This window comes from Vanessa tameamea, chromosome 7 (genome assembly GCF_037043105.1).
Source record: "Vanessa tameamea isolate UH-Manoa-2023 chromosome 7, ilVanTame1 primary haplotype, whole genome shotgun sequence".
NCBI classification, from domain to species: Eukaryota; Metazoa; Arthropoda; class Insecta; order Lepidoptera; family Nymphalidae; genus Vanessa; species Vanessa tameamea.
Window position 1 is genome coordinate 11,045,109 of NC_087315.1, and position 20,575 is coordinate 11,065,683.

The following is a 20,575-nucleotide window of genomic DNA, read 5'->3' on the forward strand; positions in this document are numbered from 1 at the left end:
ATGATATCCGCACGAAGCGATGCGCGATGCTCACCCGTGATCATGGGCACGTTGGCGCCGTAGACGGACCCGCGGCGCTGCAGCAGCACGGGCGCGGGCGCGGCGCCGGGCGGGGGCTGCGCGCCGCCGCCGTTGGCCGCCGCGCCCGCGCTCAGCACGCCGATCGTGTCGTCGAACGTCATCGCCTTGATGTTCAGCGAAGCCAAGATAGCTTCCTTGTCGGCCAGCGTCGGGTCATCGTTCGATGGCACCTTCGCTGACAGTATGCAGCACATATCGCACAGGTTCACGTTCACTGCGCGCAAGTCGGCCCGGCTTAGCGGTGAACCCTGGAAGAGAGCGTGTCGGATCGAAGTGTGCCTCCATTATTAAGATTTAATTGAGCTAATTCAAAATTGATAAAAAAAAATATCTGGAATAAAAAACAATAGCGTCATTATGAACTGTTATATACAGTTCTGTTCTGTTCTGTTAATACACAGTTATAAACAAGTATGATTTTGTCTAACTTACATTCAAAACAGAAATCTTGGGTAGATTCTGCAACATCTTCCACTCTCTTCTGATATATTCGACGCTGCCCACGATAACGACGTGCTTCAGCTCGTGGTAATGGAAGTTCGATGCTCGTAGTGGCATCACGAGGTTCCTGAGTCCTATTAGAGGCGAGTCTGGGTCCGCGAACAGGCACACTACCACGTGACCATTTAACACTGTCATAGCCGCTTGATTCCTGTCCTGTTAAGCAATTAAATTATTTTGAAATCATATTACACTAAAACTACATCATTTTAAGAACATTGGCGCTGTAAGAAATATAAACCATTTCTTAAATCACCGATGCGCTAAAGCTCTTTGGAGGACTAACCCTTCAAATACAGTAACACAACAAGTAAAATCAGATATAGGTATATTGAATTTTCCAGTAATTATGATCTTTATTAAGAACTAATTGGTATGCATTGTATTATTTTTTTCTTATATTTTTTTTCACCACAGACGGATAATAATCTTTTCCATAGTTTCCAAAATAGAACAGAAGTTACCTATTTATGTTAAATATTAATCATATAAATTATACATACTAATATACAATCTTCTAAATTCCTCGCTGGACTCCAATGGAACATGCCTGTGGAGTCATATTTCATTTCAGTCTTTTCGAAGTCGAAATCTTTCGACTGGTCGTCTGCTAGGCCGGCAGGCAGACTTACACCATTGCTGTTTTGATTGCCGCCACTACTTCTGCTAGTTGGCCTGAATTAAAAAAGATAAATTGACATTTATATTTCTGACGGGAATGTCTGTCAGTCGTGCGTCACTTTACACGGTGCAATAATGAATAAAAATATATATTTTTTATTCTTGTGCATGTTTCAAACACTTGCTTATTGAATTATTTGGTGATTTTGTTTAAATGGGCGTTTTAGCGTTTGATTTAATTATTAGGAAATTTAAAAATAAAATACTAAAATTAATTATCCAAGCATTTTCTTAAACAAATATTTTACTAAAACTATAATATAAAGGCAAAAAACTTTAACGGCATAAATTGTCATTTAAAGATCAAATGAATTTGTTTCGAGTATTAGAGGATAAAAAAAAATACGAAAAATTATCAAACAATATCATTTTGCAAATAATATAATAATTGCACAGTGCTCTAACTACACTACACTATCCAAAGTTGGTAAACGTAAATCGAACATTGATTTAATCATATTTTTACGGCATTCTACAAACAACGAATAAATACGTGCCGTGCGATCCGGAACTGTGGATACACAAGTAAAAAAAAATAAATAACCATTCCAACTCAACTACATGAAACGTAAACTACATACTACACGTAGCTTCATTCTACAAGACTGAAAGAACAACGTCATGTAGATACAAAACTACGAATATCAGAAAAGAACTAAGTGATATATAATTTTATAAAAATTACATGAGTTTTTTCACTTCGTAGGCTAGATGATAGGCTTGGTAATTGGTATCTTGGTCTTGCGTATTCCTGCAAACAGGGCCAGAGTTTCGTCTCCAATGTTATAAGGAGTCGTAAAAGTGCAACACAGTAAGGACAAATCATTAGACAGAGATATACATAAATAATTGTGCCGTGCATACAAAGTGCACTTCGTGCTAAGTAACAGCAGACATCAAATGCTTGTAAAAAGCAGCAATTAATTTGACATAAACAAATTTTACAGGGTTTTTGATTAGTCGTATGTTATTTGAGGCTTTTTTTTTAATTGAATATCGTTAAAACTACTTTTTTAAATATATTTTTTCGTGTAAGTATTCCATGATATACCGTTGAATTCCTTTCTTGTACCTATATAAATAAAAAACCTGTAATACCTCTCTGATAAATTACTTATCAAAATCCGTTATTTTATGTTTCGTCCTATATAAAATGTTAGATCATTGTCAACTACGTAAATTTTTTTTACCTCTGTAGATCCTGAAAAGTTGTTATATTGTTGTTGTTAAGAAGCTATAGAACACCGTCAGCATTTGCTTAAAAGAAATTGCTTAAGTTATAGGGCAAAATCGTTTTCAATATTTTCCATAATCTTACTATTTTGAAATTTCATGTCAACCATTTTTTATGGATCGTTGTTTTTTTTTTACATTTAAAGCGTTAAGGATAACTTAATAAATATATTTTGACGTATAAGAATAGGGAAGCTAGTTTAAATAAATGAATTACTTACGTATCCGGCGGTACTCTGTTGACGTTTGGTTTGACTTTGTTGACTTGCCTCGTGGTCGTTGTGTTCATGAGCTGGTTCGCCATCGGAGACAACAGGGCCGTTGGAGCCGCACTCCGATGATTACGGTTTATGACTGAAAACATTTTTCCATACATTTCTGTTTTTTTGTCTCTTTCTATTTTTATGAGTTTATTCAATGTCAAGCCAAGTATGATTTTAGAAGCAGTTTTGTCGTCATATTACAAGTTTGTTACCAGTAAAGTTACTATTGAAATCATGATGTGTAAAACCGAATTCAGTAGTGTATTATTATCATAATAAATCAGTAATGTCGTATATCTCATAAAACTCTTTAAATACGCGTAAGTTATATAACGGCCTTCTAATCAAAGATATTAAATACACATATATATTCCTAAATAGCTTACATTTTCATATTCCTAATAAAAAGATTCTGTTTTTCTTTCAAATGAAGTAAAATATTACATTATTGTTATCTATTAAATCTTGCATTCAATTCATCGGACAATAACAACGTTGATTATCGACGCACGGTGATTATTTATATATTAGTATGGTTTAAAATTGTTCAGTTTCTCCAACAGATATAACAGAAAATGTACCAGTATTATGCTAATATAAAACCTATTTATTGTTTTAGAATCAATAATTTTACTTACATCAAAGGATTACAAGAATAAAACTTTTTTAAACTCATTAATCAACTTATGTTATATTTATAGTCTCAAATAAACTTTAAATTCGGATTCAAAATTTTGTAATTAGTTCTAATCCTTGAGATTTATAGTGTCAGAAATATATATTATATGCTATATTTATATATGTACTTACGACTTATATCTTCTCCCCTCTCCCTAGCGATTTCACCTTGAACAATAATTTAAAAAGGAAAAATTATTATCCAAACATTAAGGTAGTTAATAAAATTGTATCAAGTAATTTATTTATAGGATAGAATTTACAAAATTCTACGACAAGAAGCTTAATAACAGATCATTCAATAGAGATGATAAAAAAACATTTAGATGCAATGCCATGACACAGATCCGCAAGCCTGGCGTTAGGATACAAACCAGAAATGAATAGATCCGCTTTAGAGTTAACCAAGAAGCAAAGATCAATGATTTTCTTACTTCAATCTATATTCGCCTCGTGAAAAGAAAGTGTGATGCAAAACAAATTATATTACTGTCAGGTTGTGTCAATATCAGGTCTTCATTTGTTTCGTGAAACCTAAACTTCGTCAATGGGAGGATATCGCTCGCACAAGCGTAAGTTAGTCTATGGGGTCATGCTTAGTGAAAGCAAGTTTAGACCTTCCAATGGCTTCCATAAGCCATCTGGTGCTCGCTATGAAAAGGCGTGGTGAAGCATCTAAGTGCAACTCTTTAACCTATGGGTAAGCATCTGGCTGTAAATGTGTTGGCCGATGAGAAAGTATAAGGAAAATAAAAAAAAATCACTCAGTCCCTTGAGCCTGAGATGTACCTCGAACATGGACCTTCTTGGGCAACTCTGGCGGCGTGAAGGTGGGGGGAGGATGGTGGTCATCTGCAAAACATCAGCACAAGTTCGCATTCCGATACACCACTCAATCGATAAAACAACCTACACATCGCAAATGTACTTGTTAAACAAAGTTGTATGACGAACTTTAATGAGATACGAGTACATTTATATTAAAAAGATGACAATCGGTTTCACCTCGATGGCAAGAACAGCTAATTGAAAAAAAAAAAACATTCATTTTTCAAACAATTCTAAGGTCATGACTAAAAAATATGCTTATTTTGATTTAACGTAAAACATTATTAGCTTAGATAAGTATTTATAAAAAAGGTGAAACTGATTTTTAAAAGACAAATTTACAGTGAAGAAAACATCAATATTTATTAATTTAAGTTTAGAATAGACATACTCAAAACATTCACATGCAAACACGCTACATCTAAAGTAACAGACAACAATAAAACATTTATTAGACAAGCTTGTGTGAATCTAGAACTAAACTACTGTTAAAAAACTCTTGTATTTAGACTGATTAATTTAAAATGAAATCATGACTAATGTTAGTGGGAATGGAATGAGAATTAAAGATGAAATTTGGAGTATTCTGAGCCTTCTAGTATTCTAATATTTAATATGAATCGAATTCTAATAATGATTTGCTGAGATCTTACACGATGGACAGTAGCGTATACCATATTTTCGACGGAATCTGATGCACTGATTAACCACTGCAAGGTCCTTTTATTTCTATCGAGGCGGGGCCATCTAATATTAATAAAACGTTCCCTACGCAAGATGATGACAATTAAAAAAATTCACTTGAATTATAAGCACGTTTAAAACTATAACGTTACAACATCCATTTCGGAAGGGCTATTTCGATGCAGTAAATTAAGGATCAAATATACTCCTAAGTACATTTTTATATTGATACGATATAATTTAACATTAACATGACCAAAATAAAATTACATCACAAATTTCTCTCTATGTTTACGGCTAATAGAGAGGCGAAAAATCTAACTGCTGTATAAAATGCACATAGATAACGTATACAAGACAATGATAACAGGACACGATATTGCTATAATTGTTGGTGCGTGCGAGTTGCGACCACCGACACCATCGCCTCTTAACACCACATTGACATTTACATTGAAACGTATGCACAATTGTTACGTACTTGCCCGGCCAACCATCTGGACGGCTCGTACGCCTTTCCTGAATGTAGCCACTGAATTGAGAAACAAATGTTTATTGCTCACTTATTAAATTACATTTAATCCTGTTTATTTTAGGATATTTGGACAGGAGATTAAGGCAAATAAAATATATATATATATATTATATGTAGGTATATATGCAGACAGAGATGCAAAGCTTTTCATTTTGTCTTATTTTTTAGGTGGCTAAATATGAAATAAGACTTTTGGTAACCAATTCCCAAAGAACAGTCACTCTGTGTTATCTTAGTACCATGATCTTAAAATTAAATCTGTTACAATTGTATTAATAATTTAGTATTGGTTATTGGTATCCAAAAGCACAACGATTCCGCCCCCCCCGAAACCTAGTATTTATTCACTGTCAAGCAATATCGCAGTTAAGTTCGTGTAGTAGCATTGCTTTCTTCTATTTGCGTGTATCGTTCGCTGGTGAAATAGCATACTTTAGCCCAATTTTATAACAATTTGGAGCGCTTGTTAGTTAATGCAAAAAAACTAGTATTGTGAGGTACGGTAATTTGCACAGTTCAATGCTCCGTACCGTCGACACTTCGATATGTATTACTTTGTTTCACCATCCCCGTCTGCATCATCATCATTCCGACATCTGGAAAAATCCAAACACTGACACATACGAAGGCACGCTCCTGTTCGACTGATTGGGGATTTGATGTTAGAACTAGAAGAATCAAATTTTTAATCTCCAAATTTTCAATAGTTGGATTTTTTGTAATCTCGTAATGGATTTGGGATTTGATTCTACTAGGGCGCAGATGATATCATAATGAGTAGCGACCGTATCTCTCGACCGTGCGTTAGTCACTGCCATTAGCGCAGACAAGCCGGGACTGTCGTATGAAGCCTTTATATCGTTTTAAGCTCACTCCCCATGATATAATTTTAGCGTCTTTGTTTCACTCTGGTTTTTCTGAGACATGCTTTCATGGATTTGCGTTATAGACGTAGTGTTTAAACTAGGTGTTCGGGAATAAATGAAAGTGCAAGTTGCTTTGCGAAATTCAACTCTACTTCAATTTCATGCATATGCCGGGGTAGGCTCTGAAGTGCATCATATCAATTTATATCTACGCCTTATCTCGAACCAGCTGACTCTAAGTTGTGCACCAGAAAATCATTGTGAAAATCAAAAATGTGAAAAACGTAATTTTTGTTTTGCGTTGGTGGTGTTTCTATAATATTGAATGATGCACAATCGAACAAATTCAGTACATAGAGATTTCTCAAGAGGCATAGAAAATGATATAGTGTCAGAGTGATTTATTGTATTTGGCATATGGCATATCCATTCACGAGCGAGCAGACAAACACAATGATCGCTAATATAGGGTGTAACGAGCACGGATCAAGAACGCTTTGCAGCCGATCCAGTCTGTGAGGTACGGACGCAACACCACTAAAGCAACTCAAAATTATATAGACACGAAAATAAATTGAAAAACGTCAATCTGTATGCTTATGTGTGGTGCAAGTTACCTATGTCGGCTCCAACCTTCCGCTGGTGCGCGGTCACTAAAATTTTAGCCGAATATTGAATTAATGTCTTACAAGTAAAGGACATATTGTGTGACGTATATATGCTGTGTACAAATTCCTGGAGTGTAATACGTGACATACATACAATTAGTTTACAAAATAGTGATAATTATTGACATTAGGACACAGCAAGTGATATTACGTTTCCAGAAAGTATGTCACAGAATTTCATTATTCATATACATAAAAATTATTAAATAATCAGTATCATCATTGTTTGTCGTTGCCATTAAACAGAAGTACTTTATCTAAGAAAGCAAGGATCTTACAATTTTTGCATTTGCATTTCTTGATGAGAGTTTCGTCTTTGATGTCCTCGTGACACGCTTTGCAATAGAACCAAGCTCTGAAATTACAAAATATGGGAAATTAATAAGTAAAGTTTATTATTAATAAATTTCCTATCGTTTTGATAAAAGATAACATCTTTTAGCGATACTATCTTACCTTTTAACTTCGTCCGCGGATTGGGCGATAAAAAAGCCTTGGGTGTTAGCATGTATCTTCACGTTTCTTGGGTTTATTGAGATCTTGCTGTCTGTACCTTCTTCACCTTTGATTTCGATTGCCAGTAACAGGAGTTTCAACTTCGTAAAGCATAATCTGCGAGAAATCAATTGCTTTATTATATATATTGTAACATTAATTAAGGAATCATTTATCATGTATTAATTAAAATATATATTATGTAATATTTATTTATTTTATTATTGAATTTTATTTAAACTGTATCATTCAAAAGTTAGGTTTATATACATTTTAAAATTATTGCACACTTAAAGTCGATACCGAATGCAGATTTTATTTAAAATTAAGAAATTCTCCACCATTCTGAAATTTACAATCGGTAATATTAGTTACGGATCATTTTTATTTAAACAATGACATTCATGTTAAAGTAAAAGCAAGTAGCATTAAATACTAAATGATATTAATGGAGTTGTAGGATTCTATAGGTCTTACTCGCTCGCTTGTGGAAAGCTCATTCCAGTGAACGATGTCGACAGAGTTTCCGTGTACATCTCGCACCCCGTACCTTGCAGGTAATCGTTCTGCCAAGCTTGCGTGTCGGGGGACTGCAATCAACCAATATGGAGACGCTGAAGCTCGTGCCGAGTTAGTTACAGCCAATCACAGATATGTTAACCTTACTAATGTGCCCGCCGTTTTTGTGGATCAAAATTTTACATTGGACAAATATTTTACAATATTAGTATCTTCTACTAAAGTCCTATCATTACTAATCTATTTTTTGATCAAGTTATTTTGTGCAAGTTTGGGAACTTGGGAATATTGACCTAAGATAACAGACTGTAAGCAAAACTATACGAAAAGCTGTGTAGTTGTGTATTGGTTGGCGGTTAGTGACGTCGTTTGACGACGTTATGGAATGGATATTGAACTGGTATAAAAGTTCAATTCGTAACGTTGACTCGGCAGCTCGCAAGCGTACTCTTTCACTTACTCCGCTGCGTGCCTGAACTGCATTCCAATAAAAGATGAATTGAGTGTCTCCGTGTACATCTCCATGCCGGTACCTCTTTTGTAGTCATAACTCCATTTAGCCTTTCGTCGGGACTGCGAAAATTCCGCATGCGATTTGTTAGGTAAATTTCGGAGCTCACCCACTTTTCTCGATTTATACGATAAAGTAGGACCAAAATCGGTCAAGAGACTAGCTAATTGCGCAGGAGATATTGTAGTTGTAAAGTATGTTCCCAAACACAGACGGGCAGAGGAACATTTTTTTGCCTTAACCCGGGGACTGAATCCAGAGCCCCAATTTTATTAACAAATTAACAGTTTATCTGACTCTTTACCGTTATAAGTTTGTAGTAAGTAGAATGGACCTGGACCTCGGAGCTTACAATTTGATAAGCTCGATAGTAGATTAACGAGACAAAAATAGTTTCTCCCAGTACTCGAAATGTCCCCTATGATCGTTTTAGGCGAGATTCAATCAGATGCCTGAAAAAAAAACAAAAAACTAACCGTTTTAAAACTTCTCATAGCGAATAGGTTTGCCATCATGGTGGAGAAACCAGGCGCTAGACAGCTCTGCGCGATGAAACCTAACTTTAATTCCGCCAAACAAATCACATCATCGCCTTGCTTCCAATCCCACGACGGAATGTTCAGGAGGTAGGCCTAAAAATGTATACCAATTAAAATAAGGTTATTCGTAATGGTTTTTCATGATTTTTTGTTCATATTTAACAACATTTGAATGGCCAAAGCCGTTCTTTACTTTAAGTATTATAATTTTAAAAAAATATGATCTTTCCAAATACCTTATTGTGATATTGCATCAGCTGGATTATAACCCTGATGTCATCTGAGTAGTTTTTAATGGAAATGACCCTCATGATGTTCGCAGCGTCTTCCGCGTCGGGATCTTGGCAATACTTGTTGGCTAGTACTAAACATGCGTCAGCTTCGTGCACCTAAAATACGTTATTTATGTTATAATATTTATAAAATCTGATACAGTTTTTAATAATTGCTTAAAAAAAATTAAATTTAAAAGTTTAATTAACATTTATGTAAGAAAATGATTTGACTATATTAGAACAATCTTCTTGTAACTTCACGATAAGTAATTATATGTGTTAGTAATGTAAATGGTACTTACCTAATTTCATAATTAAATCAAGAAAAATTGTGTACTCATTATTTTGTTATATCCTCAAATGATACAACATTTAGGAACTTAAATTGTAAATATCTATATTCATACTGACACAAGCGAAGGATAAGTTCTACAACATGGAAGATTTTAGCGTCAGGTTACAAATAAAAATGACTAATGCATTTTATAATTGATTTAATAATTATTATACGTCGCATTAGTTACTTTATCAGAAGAAGCAGATGGTTTTGTACGTGACATGCAACTGACTTAAGCATTCTTAATCAAGCCATGCATCTAGACTTACCGTAAACACTCGACAATATCGACAATCGACATTTGTACTTAAATCCACTAAAAGCCAATTTTTAAAAGGAAACTCTTTCATCGGCAACCATTAATGCCAATTTTTTTTTTTTAATAATTTAGCACTGTTCATAAACTTGTACAGTACAAGGTAATATCGATTGTTTAGAGTACATTTAGTGGCCAAACTCGCACACAACACCCAGTTTAGGTACAAACAGACACAAAATATGGCCGGGCCGGAGCGTGGCCACGACGAGGGAAAGACGCGCGCCGGGAGCGACTCCAGGCGAGCACGTGCGGGACAACCACACATATATTAACAACATTAGCGATAGCCACACAAACAGCCTTTAAGTCATGGCATTAGAAGGGATTTTTACATCACTCGAACGATAGAACGTCTTCTCGTATAATAGGTTTGAACGAGCATCGCCCTACGTCTATAGAAAAGACAGTCTGCACAGCATCAAACCGACACCACGCCCAAAATATCACATTGTCGTTTGAGCAGTACTACTTACTTTTACTCTCTGTAGATCGATTGGGTTCATAATGGTGCCTTGAAAGAATTCCACAGTGGTAAAGTGTCTCTTGAACAGGCCTTCGAGCTCCAGGTCGGGCGGTTTCCTGCCATCAACGCTCAGTTAACTTTACGGACAATATTTAGGCCAGTCCGCCGCCTGTCGCAGGCCGACGTTACCATGCAACTCTAGTTACCATAATATGCAGTAGTGGGGTAGGACGGGAGCACCCCCTACTGGCCGATGAGGCACCCCAGTCCCACCGTGCAAGCAATGATTGCATTAAAAGAACCACAAGATAAAATTACCAAAGTGATAAATCCTACTGTGACTATGAATCAGCACCTTTACAGAAGAAAAATTCCGTAAAATGCATATAAATGAATAAAAATATTGGTTCGATTAGACGCGTATCAATGATAAATAAGTAGGGCCGTGCGGTATCTAATTGCCTGCGCTATTCGGTCTTACTCTAACCTTGACTCGCTCAAGGTCGACGGCATTCATCATTGTACCCTGAAAAAACTCGACGGTGGTGTAGTGACGCTTCAGGAGACCTTCCAGCTCTAAGTCAGGCTCCTTTCTGAAAGCGTCGTTTGACCATACATGATTCACCACCTTAGAACTTTCTAAGCTGCCGTTCAATAACATTTTAATATCATGTCAACCACAGCTCTGTGCTCATCTTGTACTAACTCTAATACATACAACGTCATTATTATGTCTCTGCTTAATGTTATTACTAATATCCATATCGAAAAAGTTATATTACCTGTGTAAAAAAACAACCTCTACATCCACGTCTTCTCTGTCTTCGTGTAGGAAGTCTTTTAAGAAATGGCTCACGGATTCGTACGTTATATGTCCACATACGACAATATGCCTGAAATCGTACAAATATATTAAAGTACCAATCGCGATTGTCATTCAAATTGATCTATTATGATAATTATGATTAAAGGTAAGAAGCAGTCAAAGCTGTATTGTTTAACTTAGCCTTTATTATTTACTTTAAGTTTCGTAATTTTAAAAAAACAATAGCTAAAGAAAAAACTAAAAGATTCGAAGCTAATAATATATTAAATTATAATTTGAGAAGTATTAAAAGCAAGTTTCACAAAAGCTGTAGTTTTTTGTCAAAAGAAAAGAAAGAAAGAAGTAACAGCAATTTCTAGTTTTCATTATTCAACACTCGAAACCTCATCAGTTCCGTATTAAATGTTAATGACGTTTTCATAGTGTTAAATAATAACACGGGTGACACAAGCGTGATACGACTACAAGAAACTATAACAAGGCCTTCATTTGATGCTATGAGCTCAAATTTACATTTGTAAAACAGTCCAAATGATATTGGTATAATTTCATTGATAACTCACCGTCACCAAATAAAGATCTTCTTTATTAGTAACCTCCATAATTACAATCAGCTTTGTTCATTAATTTGTGACTGAATTAATCAATTTAGTTTTTCTCGTAGCAATTAATCAGTCAATGGTAATATACAAGCGATTATCACAAATAAATGAACAATCTCAGTTTCGTTCAGGATTTTGTAGCTATCTACCGCACTAAACACAAAATCGACAATAATATGACGGCAACAAATGATTTTGTTCCAAATGATAATCACTACATCAACAGTCCCAAAGCGAACTCGCGTAAGGTAGGATACAATATGATACGAGTAGATATCAATGTTATTTTTTTGTTATTTTATCGAAAACCGTTTCAAAGAGTCTATACAATTATGACTTCAAGGTGAATGTCCTAGTGATCTTAAAATTATATCTAGAGACAATGTTAAGAATATAGCACTGATTTTAATTAATTTACGTATTACATATATCTTTATAAAAATGCTTATCCAACTATATACCCAATTGTCTTTAGATAAATATAGATTGTTGGTAAGTACAAAAGGCGCAACGAGTACTTAAAAGCTTGCCTCTCAGTACGGTTCTTACTATAAATCATTATTGTATATATTGCGTATTTTAAAAATCTTTTGTGATCATGACTCAATTCTTTATAAGTTCGATAAAAAAGGGTCAGGCACGGCATGAGATTTGGGTGTGGATGTGGGAAGAGAGTAAAATGTATAGACAATGATGGAGGTTGGTGAGTTAAAATATATACAAAAAGATAAAGAGTGTGGAGCAACCGTTCAAACTGGACAAACACGGAAGAGAATTTAGTATTTATAAAGAAAATAAAAAGATCAAATACAAGACGGCAAGAACTAAACACAACATGCAATCTATTAATTCATCTAAGGTGTGGCAAAGGAACTGAATTCATTTTGATCATAAAACGTAACAATCTACTTCTTATGGCTGCATAAATTCGCAAACAATCTTTAAATATTTATAATTTAAATCTTGTATGAATGATTCGTGTATTTTATATTTCTATTATGATGTCAATCATGACTGATGGTATGCCGAGAACTAAACTAATTTGGCGTTAAAAATGTCCTCAATGCACACAGCCTTGCCACGCTCTATGAATTTATATGTTAATAATACATAACACTAAATAACCGAGGGGTCGATTCAAAAAGTACATTACAATTACAAAACATGAAAGAGGGCCAACATTACGAGTACAGTACATTTACATTAGACGTGCAGGCAGGGAAGTAGAGAAGGAAGCGAGCGGTTGGCACTCACTAGGTCGCAAGGGCTTCGGATCGTATCAACAGCCCCCCGCGGGCTGAGGGCCCGGGGCTCCGCTCGGCGCGCTGAAGCGCACGACGCGAGGAGCTGTCGACTGGTACACGACAACTCCAACAACACACTACTGTACCACTCAACATTTATCTCGACGTAACTAAGCTTTACGATTACCATTAACATTCCTCATTACGTACGTACGGTACACTAACAGAAAATATAAATGATACCTATATGACGAGCGTTTACACTAGCCACTATCTGCTTTTTACTATTCAACTGAATCAATACCAATTCACAGATAATTTACAATCAATATCGACTCAAAAACAAAGAAATTCACGGGACTCGCGTCCCGCCAAAGATAAAGTGAGAACACAGAAGCGTGCTAAGAGAGGAAAAGGAAGATATAGATTTACAACACGGAACACATTCAACGGAACGGATTGAAGACAGCGGCTCACCTGCGTCCCCGCTCATTCTTGAGGGTGCCGCCATACTTGGGTCTAGTGCCGATTAAGTCAATTATCTCTGGGATACAACTGGCAAATATCGCCTAAACGCCGACAGACAAAACAAGACATTCACATTCAAGTCAAGTGAGTAGTGAGCGGCGCGGAAGTGAGCCGCCAGCGCGCGCGGTGCGGGCGGCTCGCTTCGACGCGGCGGCGGAGCAGCGCGGCGCGGACGGCGGGGCGCGGCGCGGCGGCGAACAGTCGGTCGGAGCGCAGAGCGCGGCGGCCTCGGCGGGCCGCGGGGGGGCGCGCGGGCGCACGAGCGCGGGCACTGGCTGTGTGTGATCTCGGGACTCGTGGCGAGGTGCCGGAGCTAGCGCTACAGCGTGGCGACAGGCATCGTGTGCAAGCGAACAAACCAAACACTACTTCATCGACAGCATTACAAAACTTTACATCGGCTCTCTCCAGATCTAGTCTCGTTAGAAGGATTAAAAAGCTCAATGGTATCTCGAGTGTATTTTACGAAAAAAGGCATGTAGTAGTGCGTCGGTCGACCGCGCGCCTGTCTCTCGTGTACGGGGAGAGGGGCGCGGCCGCCGGGAGCTAACTCTTCGAGCATGCGCCACGGCACCGAGAGACCGATTCTAGTGAAGGATTAATAAATTTCATTAGCAAACTCCGCATTCAATCAACCAAGTCAGATCGAAACCGTGAGAGGAAGCCTGTGGAGCGGGGGCGTGAGAGCAGGGTACCTGCGGCGGACGTCCTTGTTGTACCGGCCGCCGTATTTGTTCCGCTGCGCCGCCAGCTCCGTGATCTCGGGGATCCAGCTGGCGAACACAGCCTACGATACACAGCAAACACCGTGAGGTGAGCGATTGCCCCCCCGCGCACCCGCCCCCCCGGCCCCGGCCCGCGGCCGTGAACCCTCGCGCTCGCACAAGGCTGTGTGGCTTGAGTGTCGTCTGTCTGCGTGTGGCTGTGGCGTGGTGTGGACGGGTGCGGGACTTGGGTGCCGTGCCGAGCTACGCTAGCGGGAGCTACATGACGGCAAGCCGTGACGGGAGTCGTGACCGGGTACATGCAAGGCCTGGATACATACGCTAACTATCGATGAACAGAACTTAAAAAGAAATCGGTATCGCCGGTTACTAAACTAAGACAATGGGCATTCGGTATAGACGCATGGTAGTGCGCGCACACGAGCCGGCCGTCCCGGGCAGTCGCAGGGATGGCCTCGCTCCCGCCTCACTTTCAAACGCGAGGCGCTGAGTGACGCAGGAGCGAGGTCCACCCTCGGCCCGCCCGCGTGGCAAACGGGTGTGCGCGAGTAGATAACACAATACATCTGACGGCACTGAGCAAGCTTTTGTAGAGGTGATGATTTGACATCGTCTCGGAGAGTTCGAGCGATTCAGACCGGACACGGCAGACGCGACGAGCGGCTACCGAAACGCGCGTGCCACGGAGTGATTCGCTTTCGCTCTCGATTCAATTTATACATCAAATTGATACCTTTTTCCATGTTCACGCTTCAGCTCGCCACTGTACTTGGACCTACTTCCTACCAGCTCTATAATTTCAGGAATGCTACTAGCGAACATTGCCTGCAACAGACCATGGTGTCGATCGAACATCGAGTCTGCGCGCGGACACCATCGTGTGCTGCACGACAATGTCCACCTCGAGTCTCGGTAAAACTATGGTGACGTATAGTAAATGAAGCCGATAGCGGAGCGAAAATAAAATAAAAGGAACGTGTGTGTCTACCGGTGATGTGAGCAACTGAACACAGCCAGGCACAGGTGCGCATGCAGAGATCGCGAGGTGGGAGGGGAGGGACGCGCGCGGCGCGGGGCACACGGCGCGCGGCTAGGCGCCTCCACTCCGACTACTGCGAGCCGAGGCTCGTCTCGTACCACTGTCCCCGTTGGGTGACTCGTGATTCGTGACCCCGTGTGCGCGTACGCACGTGTATGGCACGCATGTCCGATATTAAAGCTTGACAGTTGATAGATCCTCTGGCGGCACTTTGGTGGTAATCACATAACAAAGCAAAAGAAAAAGAAAACATTCATGCAATTAAAATATCGGTCGAAGTGAAGCTCGTCTCGATAGATGCTCCTTTGAAAGCGGGAAGTTAGAAGGTTGCACATTTAACGGCGACCACCGACAAGACGGGCTGTTGCGGCCTCGCCTCTCAGCCGAGTTACTTGACATGCTCTAGTGAGTGCACTAATCAGGCTTACGGTCATTCAACGAGCTGTGCGTTAAACCAGTAAGTATAGATCTCTACCAAGTCCCATGTGAGCTATTATGGTAATCTTATGAAAGAATCATTATATTTCCTTTTGCTTTGTTATTCAGAAGGGCTGAATGCAAGGAATCGCAAGCGTAGCGCGGTACGAAATATAAACCTTGTCTCGTCCTAGGATGCGAAACATTTACCATCGGAAGACTTAAACAACTTTTGACTTGCACCTCCTTGCAATATTTTACTTAAATCAATTTTGTGAATTCAAATTTAATTAGAATAAATATTTAACTGTTAGTAAATAAACAAAGGGAATGAAACTTACCAAGCCGACGAGGAGAAAAAAAACCAAAAATGTTCTGCCAAGAACAGTGTGGCAGAACACATCACCGTAACCTACAGTGGACATGGTGACTATTAGAAAGTACACGCATGTCCAGTAAGACAATGACTGCGCATTGTCGAACTCTAATGGATCGCCAGAGTTTTCCAACTGAAACAAAAAAATATGTCTTCTTGCTTTTAAATCCATACACACAATAAAACTGATAAGTTTTATTTTATAAAATAGGTGGACAGGCATATGGGTGACCTGATGGTAAGTGGTCGCCATCCCCATAGGCATTGGCGCCGTAAGAAATTTTAATCATTCATTACATCTCGAATGCGCGGTCAACCTATCGAGTACTAAGTTGTTATGTCCCTTGTGCCTGTAGCTACACACAAGTGCGTCTCATGATATAGTTATCTTTATATTGTATTTTAAATTGTCTTGTCTTTGTTTGGGCACGTGTCACCCAGATGCAATTCTAATGGAATTTGTCTTCAAACTCATCCATCGTCCACGAGAATGCAAACGCTGGCACAACATATTATGCAAATATTCAATAAGTGACTCAAATAATAAATAACAGATCAAAAACATATATTATACGATGTATCAACTTACTAAATGAATAATGCCGGCTGCTGTGAGCCATACTGATATAAAGATAGAAACTAGTTGCGCCAAACGAATTGAGCTCGATGTCTTTAATATATTGAGGTACTGCAAAATATCAGGCACGGTCATTAAGCGTAGAGCACGGAGAAACCTTAGCCCTGAAATAAAAGTTCCTCATTTAGAAGGAGGTCCTGTCATATCATAAAAAAACGTGACATTTTACAAACATATTTTTGTCTTCACACAAACTCGTTAGATAATTATAAAATTATTATTGGAAAATTTTTTAATGATATAAAATGTAATTTCACGCACCTACAATTTATTTAATAATATTGGTAACCTGTTAAAGGTAATGTTTTTTTTATGAATTATATTACGTACATTTGTGAAGTACGTATTTGTCGGATGATCTTTTGTCAAACATTAGGGTTCGTACAAAATAAAACAATATATAATTTATTTGTCGTAGTCCACAATATCATCAGTCATGTTTAATCACATTATTTCAACTCCCCTTCAAAGTCAGAAGGAATAACAATAAATTTCATGAAATATATAAACGTAGTTCTTCAGAAAGTCATCGAAAAAAGCTAATTTTACGTTGTCGAATTCACTAGAAACATCTGAAATATTCGACTTGCGAGAATAAAACTCATATTATAAATGTCAAAGTAACTGTCTGACTGTTGCATCAGTACTTCTAAATCGGTAATCCAATGATACTTAAATATGATATAGAGGTAGTAATAGGATCTGGATAAGGGTATTGTTGTTTTATTCTCACTCAATACCAATGAAAAATAATCATACATTACAAGCCACATCCAGTAACTAAACATCAATAAATTAACTGAGACCATTATGTGACGAATCTTCATCACTCATTACGTTGGTACTTAGTTCGTTACGCTAGTGCTTCAATGTTAAGTAAAACGACACACTTTATAAAAATATGTTATTGTTGTTACTATCCTATAGAAGAAACTGAACTATGTATTTTTAAATTGATTTCTCTTTACGCTTAATATATATGTTAAATTATTCTTAAAAGTTAACCACTAAGTTCCTTTAAGTGAATGTTGTAACATTATTTTGGAACATTAAACATTTTCAAACCTTTATTCGACTTCAAGCACGGCGGCCAATTTTAAGAGAGACATTCTATTTTCTCAGTTATAAAAATAAATAACAATGGCTTTCGTTCTTCCCAACGTACCGTACCGGAGTGCTCGGTGCTACTGAGATTTATGGACAGAAAAACCCAAGACCTTGTGGTCTGTGGCCCGATGTATATCAGGCAGAGGCAGACAAGTATGGATATAGGGCATATAAATTAGGATTGTATGGGATAAATAAATTTGAAATATAAACGTGTATTATAAAAGAAAAGAGAAACATCTTACCTATCCACGTTCTATCCAGGTATATTGATACAAAGGATGGGGGTATCGTGAAATAATCTACAAATGAATACATCTCGAGCATGAACCATAGTTTGTCACTAGCTGCTATAAACTGAAAAAGAAAAATTCACATTAGAATCTCAGTTTGTCAAGCGACACTATTTTTTTAAATTGTCTTCGATTTTCGAACAATAATTAACTTATAATATATAAACATTATAGATGAAAATTCGTATCTTTAGTATACTATAAAGTTTAAGTAATCATCAACCATTGATTCTCTATGACGATCAATTTAATTTTTATTTGACGAGTTGATGTTCCAAAACGTTTAACTTGCAAGGTTCTTTTATAAAAGAAAACGAAAGAATTGGAAATTCGATTTTACGAATTCTTCAGAATAATTATACTACAGCAAAAGAAAATTAAACGCAACTGCATTGTCATCGGAAATGATATAAAGGATGTGTGGTATTCCGATCCTATTGTGAACGGATTTCTAACAATGAGAAAATCGATCACATCCGTGGACCGATATATCATGTCAACGACTAAGAAAATTGTTTATAACGTTTTTTTTTTAATTACTATAATGCAGACGAGGGTGATAATTTAAGCACCACGATTAATTTACCACTTACTCGTATAAAAAAGTAGACCATAAAAAATATGTTAAAGGCAAGGTCGATCTGCTGGGTAATATTGTCACTCCATTTCTGGCATCGCTCCACCTCCTCACTAGAAAAAAAAAGTTCGATTGCATCAAGAACAAACTGATTTGGATAACACAAACGTATAAGCCTCTAATACAGACATCAGCTGCATGGTTCATTAGATACTAGTCAAGACCAGTATAAGAGCCGTAACACACGAAGCATCGGTACCTGAAGGATTTGTTCACAACATCAACTAAAATACGACACAAACTATACATTGCAGTTCGTTGGCTAAACTAACGTTTAGCTTCCAATTTACACAGTGTTATACGCTTTTAATACACATAAAGCATTACTATTTAGTGCACATATACTAGCATACATATATAATATAAACAGACTTTAGTTCTCGTCGATAAATCTTAGCATATCTTGACTAATATCAACAGAAGCCTGATACAGAAGCTAACATTTACTATATCCAGCAAAACATTTGATCACATTGATTTGTTGGGACTCACGTATTCCTTATGAATTCAGCATTATAAGATACGTTAATAATTAATATTTTAGCTACAATTTGCAACTAATCTAGCATTAGGAATGTTGATTACCTGGACGCGTCGATGAAGTAGATGATGAGCGATGCTATACTCAGAATGAACACCAACACTACCTGAAACAAGATACGAAACCAGTTATAGGTAAAGAAGAAAGTAGCTCGTAAATAGATAATAGAATTGTTAGTGATGTAGAGACTATTGTCCTGGTTCGGTACGTAAAAACTTTTTCGAATAGTTTCTCAAACTTAGTGGTGCTTGTCCGAATTTTTAGCTTTCGTGTGTAACGTGAGGGTTCTATTACCAAAATACCGAAACTAATAACTTTTACAAACTTGAATGCTCTGATGAATAATAATTTCAATTTGATAAAAAGAGGTCAGTAAATTTACATAATGTAATATCAGCCATTAGCATTTTCATCACTTGAATGATCGTTATCATAGTAAAATAAAGTATCTGACAAATATAATATGTGAGAATGTCTGATGATTCACATACAATATTAATGGAAATGTTGATTTTTATTACTTTAATTTAAATTTGCAGAATGATTCAAATTCGCAACACAATATAAAACGATATAACCAAGAAATTTCGGAAAATACTTTAAATAAAAAATCAAAAATTAGAGTTATGTATGTTGTATAGAATGTGAATACTCTATTTACTCTGTAATATAAATAATTGTAGCTTGTTGCGCCAAAATGTTGGTGTAAAATTGATTTGAAATTTGATTTGATGGATACGCTAGACACAAGATGAATCATAAGCAACAATCATCGACTTTCCTGTTTAAAAAGCAGACACAATAGTTAGACAATAACCATGAACCATATGTGACTCACGGGTCAGGGATATGGTAAAGCATAGAAAAAAATCAGAGCTGCGTCCTCAATTTATTCTGGAGTTGTGCGATATGATTCATCATCGACGTTTCATATCGTTTGTATTTTATTATTATCAAATGTGATGTTATAAAATGTTATTGACTAGTCAATAGTCAAATAAAACAAAGTCTAAACCTGTTTTTAATGTTTTGTTAACAGCAAGTCTGTTAAGTTTTTGCATATTAGATACTGTATCAATAAAACCAGTTCTATGTAACTAGACAAATACCAAGACTTGAATAATTGT

At 37.2% G+C, this 20,575-nt stretch overlaps 1 protein-coding gene across 4 annotated transcripts in view; it reads right to left on the reverse strand.

The window, feature by feature from the left end:
- Positions 1-20,575, reverse strand: part of LOC113398326 (calcium-activated potassium channel slowpoke) — a 65,645-nt gene that overhangs the window by 7,381 nt on the left and 37,689 nt on the right. The window contains exons 2-24 of one of the 4 annotated variants that reach the window (XM_064215404.1): positions 19,493-19,554; positions 18,864-18,960; positions 18,223-18,334; positions 16,823-16,974; positions 16,199-16,366; positions 15,135-15,226; positions 11,259-11,369; positions 10,487-10,592; positions 9,319-9,471; positions 9,020-9,175; positions 7,991-8,103; positions 7,475-7,630; positions 7,297-7,373; positions 6,968-7,003; positions 6,015-6,080; positions 4,227-4,289; positions 3,570-3,605; positions 2,718-2,850; positions 1,949-2,014; positions 1,086-1,257; positions 514-738; positions 158-329; positions 35-94 (exon numbers count right to left, since the gene is read on the reverse strand). In XM_064215404.1, coding sequence (XP_064071474.1) covers positions 35-94; positions 158-329; positions 514-738; positions 1,086-1,257; positions 1,949-2,014; positions 2,718-2,850; positions 3,570-3,605; positions 4,227-4,289; positions 6,015-6,080; positions 6,968-7,003; positions 7,297-7,373; positions 7,475-7,630; positions 7,991-8,103; positions 9,020-9,175; positions 9,319-9,471; positions 10,487-10,592; positions 11,259-11,369; positions 15,135-15,226; positions 16,199-16,366; positions 16,823-16,974; positions 18,223-18,334; positions 18,864-18,960; positions 19,493-19,554 — 2,584 coding nt within the window. Of the gene's footprint in view, positions 1-34; positions 330-513; positions 739-1,085; positions 1,258-1,948; positions 2,015-2,717; positions 2,851-3,569; positions 3,606-4,226; positions 4,290-6,014; positions 6,081-6,967; positions 7,004-7,296; positions 7,374-7,474; positions 7,631-7,990; positions 8,104-8,492; positions 8,606-9,019; positions 9,176-9,318; positions 9,472-10,486; positions 10,593-11,258; positions 11,370-15,134; positions 15,227-16,198; positions 16,367-16,822; positions 16,975-18,222; positions 18,335-18,863; positions 18,961-19,492; positions 19,555-20,575 lie in introns of all 4 variants that reach the window. The other 3 variants (XM_064215402.1, XM_064215403.1, XM_064215405.1) reach the window with 3 other exon arrangements.